At 40.0% G+C, this 6,277-nt stretch overlaps 1 protein-coding gene across 1 annotated transcript in view; it reads right to left on the bottom strand.

Moving 5' to 3' along the window:
* LOC110027164 (3-dehydrosphinganine reductase TSC10A-like) overlaps positions 1 to 3,148 on the bottom strand; it is a 12,449-nt gene extending 9,301 nt beyond the window's left edge. Inside the window, exons 1-2 of the mRNA XM_020728475.1 lie at positions 2,774 to 3,148; positions 2,434 to 2,742 (exon numbers count right to left, since the gene is read on the bottom strand). Of these exons, the coding sequence (XP_020584134.1) occupies positions 2,434 to 2,742; positions 2,774 to 3,010 (546 nt within the window). The 5' untranslated portion in view covers positions 3,011 to 3,148. The remainder of the gene's footprint in view (positions 1 to 2,433; positions 2,743 to 2,773) is intronic.
* Positions 3,149 to 6,277: the final 3,129 nt, after the last annotated feature.

Here is a 6,277-nt window from a genome sequence, read left to right as displayed (position 1 = left end):
GACTATTATTTCTAAATAATTAATTAACTACAAGGATACAAAAGATTTATAATCAATTAAAATTATTAATTAAAAAATAGAATAAAAATATATTAAATTCTATTTAATGAATATATTAATATAATTAATAAGAGTTAAATCTCACCCCTACCCTTGACATCCTATAGCCGTATGACTAGAGATGTCAAAATGGCTCGTTGTTCTGGAATAGCTCATGTTCAACTCGTTAAACAAATCAGCCGAACACGAAAAAATGTTTTGAGCTCGATATATTAATGAACCTAACATGAATAACGGTATTTTTAACAAGTCGAACACAAAGAACGGTATTTTTTAACGAGCCGAACCTGGGCTCGCTCAAGCTCGGCTCGTTTACATCCCTACATAGTGTCAGGTGTAATTTAGATAGAAGTAAAATAGTTGAGTAATGAGGATGGCCCAAAAGGTTGTGCTAATTGGCAGCAAGGGAATGAGTTGTGAGGAGAGCTTTATGTCACCTCCCAAAAGAGCCCTTATGGGTGGTGGGCAGCCCAGGACTTAAATACTGCTTTTCGGCCCTACACCTAGCCAATGTGGGACTATTTGTCCGTGACATTCTCCTCCACCCAATCACGTGACGCCCTCGTCACGGATCGGCTCCACCGAGGGTCCCACTGGACCATGGAGAGTCCACACACCTGGTTGACAGTAATCTGCTCTGATACCACTTGTCACCTCTCAAAAGAGCTCTGGGGGGGGGGGGGCAGCCTACGACTTAAATATTGTTTTTCGGTCTTACACCTAGCCGATGTGGGACTTTTTGTCTCTGACATTCTCCTCCACCCAATCACGTGACACCCTCATCACGGATCAGCTCCACCGAGGGTCCCACTGGACCATGGAGAGTCCACACATCTGGCAGGCAGTAATCTGCTCTGATACCACTTGTCACCTCCCAAAAGAGCCCTTATGGGTGGTGGGCAGCCCAGGACTTAAATACTGCTTTTCGGCCCTACACCTAGCCAATGTGGGACTATTTGTCCGTGACATTTAGCTATAAAGATAGTAGTGGTTGTAGATTTGTAGTTGGTTGGGTATAATCCATTATGCACCGGGCCTGGGAGAAGTGAATTTGAAGAATTCATAAACTTGATGAGGTAACCATTCTAATTTAAGGTGATAGAACATTCATTGTCATTAGTTAATTTGGCAATGGAAATAACAATATGAGATAATTTGGTAACATGAAAGATTTGAGAGAGTTTTATAGCTTACGGGATGCAATGTACAAAATGCGAATTCCGGTGTGTATAGAATAATATCTTCTAGATCTAAAAGGGTGTCAGCGACTGCTATGACATCCACTTTCATCTTGACATCGGCTACATATGGTGTCATTGTTTTATTACCCTTGGATAGATGATGAAGCTCATCATTCCGTAGAATGCATGAGTAACTACTGAATTGGAGTCAGTTTTGGATGGTTGCCCATATTTCTGAGTAGATATTGAGGTTGAGTATGTAGGGTGGTAAACAAGGGGAGATAACGGAGTAAAGTGCTTTTGAGAGATTTTGGTCTCTTAGCACCCATGTGGCATATTATGGCTTAGGTGTAATAGAGCCTTCTGAGTTATATATATAGTTGACTGGTTCAATTGTAGTGCCTTCTAGGAAGCCTTCATACCCATTGGCCTTGACGAGCTTCAGGACTTAATAACACCAGGTTAAGCGATTCATTGTAGTTAGCTGGGTTGATACAATATTTTTTTATGTTGGACATCAGGAATTTCAATTATGTTTGAATCTAGGTATTGTCCATGATTGATGCAGGTTCCCTCACTATCTTCTTGCTATGTTGTTTGATTGGAAGCCATGACGGTTGGGAGAGGAGCTGGAGAGCTTATAACTCTGATATCATGTAAAGATAGATATGTAGTGGATAGAGTAAGGAGAAGAAGTTAAACTAATAGAGAACAGAATCTTATATTAATTCATGCCTAGAAGATCACTAAAAAGTGCAAAGTAAGATAGAAGCACGTAGAAGACAAAAGGAATATTCTTGGCAGAGCTGGTAATGACCTCCTTGAGCTGGAAATGCAGTGTGCTGTAGTTGGACGGCTGGATTGTTTGGATGAGCTGTTAACAGGGATGCTCTTGCTGTTGTAACTGTATAGCTCTGAAAGTCAACAGATGCTAGCGATGACATAATCCGACAAGTATTTTTCACAGTTTTCCCAAAGGAAAGGCCTCAAGGATTAAAGATAACGCTGTGGTTGAAAAGTCTCGTTGAGCACATCTAGAAGAATTGAGGTCAAAGAGAAATTTCCTTGAATACCAGAATGTGTTGGAGTAGATTGCTCAGGAAAAAAATTACCAGCATGAAAAATAATTGGGGGAAGACAGAAAAAAAGACAGTGATCAATCACCATCAGCAAAGAGGGGACAGACTCAAACCTGGCCACCTTGTGAGGACATGATCCCAATAGAGGCAGGAAGGCCAGTCTCTCTCGTCCTCCGCTTCATGCCTGGGAGAGCAGCCTTAATAAGATGGAAGGTGCCCATCAAATTCACATCCACCATAAACTTAATCTCGTCCATCTCCTGCTTCTCAAGCTCTTGTGGTGTAAACACGCCCTGATTACAAATCAACACGTCGATTGGTCCAGCCTCCTCGATCGCGGAAGCCACCGCTTCGGCATCTCTCACATCAACACTGTAAATCCCAACCTCCACGCCTGTAGCGAGGCGGATGGAATCTCGAGCCTCGTCGAGAGAGGCGGAGGGAATCTCGAGCCTCGTCGAGACGGCGGCGGTTGCGGGCGAGGATGGAGACGCGTGCGCCTTCGGCTGCAGCGAGGCGCGCAATGGCGAGGCCGATGCCGCTAGATCCACCGGTGATGAATACGTGTCTGCCTTTGATGGGGATGCGGATAGGACGGGGGCGGGTGATTATGGCGAGGAAGAGAAGGAAGGAGACTGGGAGGATGGTGATGGGGACGAGCATGAGGGGTGAGAACGGAGAGAAAAACATGGATGCAGAGAAGGAGAAAATATTTGCGTGGGAAGCATAGTTCCGATCGGTGGAGATTAAAATGAGCGGAGGAGCTCGGTGCGGGCATGGCCGGCTTCGTTGAAATGGACGCGGGCATTTTTTTTTTTTTTGGTTTCAAGTTTGAGATGGAAGGCGCTCACATTTTTCCAAAACAAATAAATAAATAAATAAAAATAAAAAGGTTACAGTTGGAAGGGCGAGCCCAAGTCCTTCTAAAAATTATTAAGTGGGGCTGAATTGCCGGCATGGTCAATGGCTGTGGAGGTCATTCTGGTCAGATGATGAATAATTTTAAATAGTTAAGATGATGGTCTCAACTATGGAGTTTTGTGAAGCAAGTTATTTCTTGCTGTTCATTCAGGACATGATTGCGTCAATGCGTGGCAGAACAAGTTAGTCACAAGGATTGGAGCTAAGGCATCGCGAGAAGACCTTCCCGCTTGACGATCCTACCCGCCCGCTTGGAAAGGGCTTTTCTCCTCCAATCTGCTAAACAACCACACCTCTAGCCTTCGTTATGCCTCGGTGTATGATAATAAAGTGATCTTCTCTAATGATGGAATTGATGAGGGATCTATGCGGTGAAGCCTTGCTTTGGTCGCATATGCTTTGGGTAAATGACCTTTAAATGGTAACCTACTACATCCCATCAGTAAGCTCTACAAATTGTGTGGATAGGTTGATCTTCTCTCTTTAACAATTTTTTTTTTCTCTTTAACTTTACATATCAGGATGATCTCAATATGGTTTTGGAAGGGGGGTCTTGGTTCATCAATGGAAAACCATTTATTTTTGAAAAATGGTCCCTCAACTTTCAGTATATTAAGGAGGATTTAGGGAGGTTCCAATTTGGGTGAAACTTCCTAACTTACCTCTATGTTGTTGATCGGAATGCGGGATTTCTATGAATGCAAGTTTTATTGGTGTTCCCTTATCAGTGGATCCTCTTACTGCCAAAGGAACACGCCTCCCATTTGTTAGGGTAAGTATACAGATTAATATTGAGTATGTCTTACCGAACTCTATCATCATTAATGTGAAAGGGAATAATGTTATTCAACCTATCATTTACGAATGGAGGTCGATCCCCTAGAAAGTTTGTAATACATTTGCTCATGATCTCAACTCTTGCCCAAAATCCCCCCACTACAAACCTCCTCCCATTATTTCTCTTAACCAAGGGCATAGCAAGACTCGAAAACAAGATGCTTCTCTTCCTCCTCGTAATTCCAGTAAGCAATATTCTATCCCTCATCAGCTTGGAATGGCCCCTACTCCTGATCGGAATATTCCCACTACTCCGTAATTGCTACCTTCCTCTCTAGTTCGCCCTTCATTCTCCTTGACTAGTTAATAGAAAAGAACCATCTTAATTACCTCTCCTTCTACTTCTATTCCTCCCTCTTATTTTCCTACTTCTATGCCTGATGATCCCCTTCCTAATACTTCCTTCTTTTTAATCTCGGGTCGCAACCCCTCTTAAGAACTTTTCTCACTTGTCAACCTTCAAAACCAAACAAGCCTGCAATCTATGCCCTCTATTTCCACGAACAAAAAAGGAAGGCCTCATGGTCGTGCTCGTCCTTCTCATCAATTCATTATGTTATATCCTCACATTACGGCATGGAATGTTAGAGAGATTAATAGTGACACGTAGATCACTAATTGTAGAGATTTTATCAAAGACAACAAACCCGACCTTATTTGTCTCTTAGAGATTAAACTTCACCCCTTGTCTCCATAGCACCCTCTTTCTTATAAACAATTTAATTTCTTTCACAATGAAAAAAGTGTGTATAATTTTCATACCTCCAATGATGGACATACATGGATTAAATAGAATTCGACTAATATCTCTTTCAATGTAATGGATTCCAAGCCTCAATACATTCATGGAATGATTAAATACTCCAACTCTATCTCTTTAATGATCACTTTTATTTATGTTGAAAATGGGGCAACTCGACAAAAAGGATTGTGAAATTCCATTACTTCTCTGGCTACTTCAATTTCCTCTCTGTTGTTAATTGTTGGCGACTTTAATAGCATTCCAAGATTAGAGGATAAAATTAGAGGCACTCCTCTCCTCCCATGTAAAATGGTGGACTTCAATTCATGCATCTTTGATTCAGGCCTCACTGAATTACCTAATATTGGTCTTTTTTTTAGTTGGTTTAACCACAAATGGACAATTTTATCATATGCTTATTGGACAGAGCCTTGGAAAATGATAATTGTATTAGCACCCTCTTTATTCTTTTAAAATCATGCAAGCCTCCACTCCGGATCATTCTCCCCTTCTTATTTCTTTTGATTCTAATTATCATCTGAGATGCAGGTTTATGCACAAAAACCATTGGAAATTTTGTTCAATTTCCATAACATTATCTATGTTGCTTGGGACTATCTTGTGGATGATGATCCTCTCTTTGCTTTGTTTAATAAAATGAGGAATGTTATAAAATCTCTCTTTAAAGTGAAGTGGAACTCTTCTAACTTCATTGAAGATTCCATTAAAACCCTCAAGAATGCTTAAATTCATATTCTTCAACAACTTGAAGGTGATCATTTGAATAAGGATCTTTTCTCCCATAAAATGGAGATGCATGATAAGCTTAGTGGAGTTACTTCTATGCTTCACAGTTGGATTAAAAAAAGAGCTGAGTGCTTTTTGGTTGACAAGAGGAGGAGATGATGTAAGATTTCTATATCAAAAAATCAAATATAGAAGTAATGGAAACTTCATAAGAGAGCTCTATTCTGACAATGGTTGCTTTATCTCTCAAGAGAGTATATCCAATGAGACTTCCTATTTTTATAATTTGATGAATTTATCTTCCACTTCTTCAACCATTTCACCACTTAAACCTATTGGCGAAAAACACTCACAGTTGGATTGCTCCTTGTTTTTTGTTAAATTTTCTGATGAAGATATTTGAAAAGTTTTATTTCAGATTGGTACTTTCAACCCTCTTGATCTGGATGACTTTAATGCACAATTCTTCAAAGAAACTTCGAACATCATTGGAGCTGCTTGCATTAATATAGTTAAACAATTTTTTACATCTTTTTGACATGACAAATTACAATTCCTCTTGTACTGAATGTAGGTTCAGAACTCTTAAACTTGATTACTATGTGTTCTTATGCCTGTAGTTTTAAACTAAGTTGTTAAAAGTCTTTTAAGTTATATTATTATTTTTATTAAAATAAATTATAGAAGTTTATAAATTAATCTGTCATAAG

Source organism: Phalaenopsis equestris, unplaced genomic scaffold (assembly GCF_001263595.1).
Source record: "Phalaenopsis equestris unplaced genomic scaffold, ASM126359v1 Scaffold000417, whole genome shotgun sequence".
NCBI lineage: Eukaryota > Viridiplantae > Streptophyta > Magnoliopsida > Asparagales > Orchidaceae > Phalaenopsis > Phalaenopsis equestris.
Note: the sequence above shows the minus strand (reverse complement) of the source record. Positions and strands in the feature narration are given on the sequence as shown.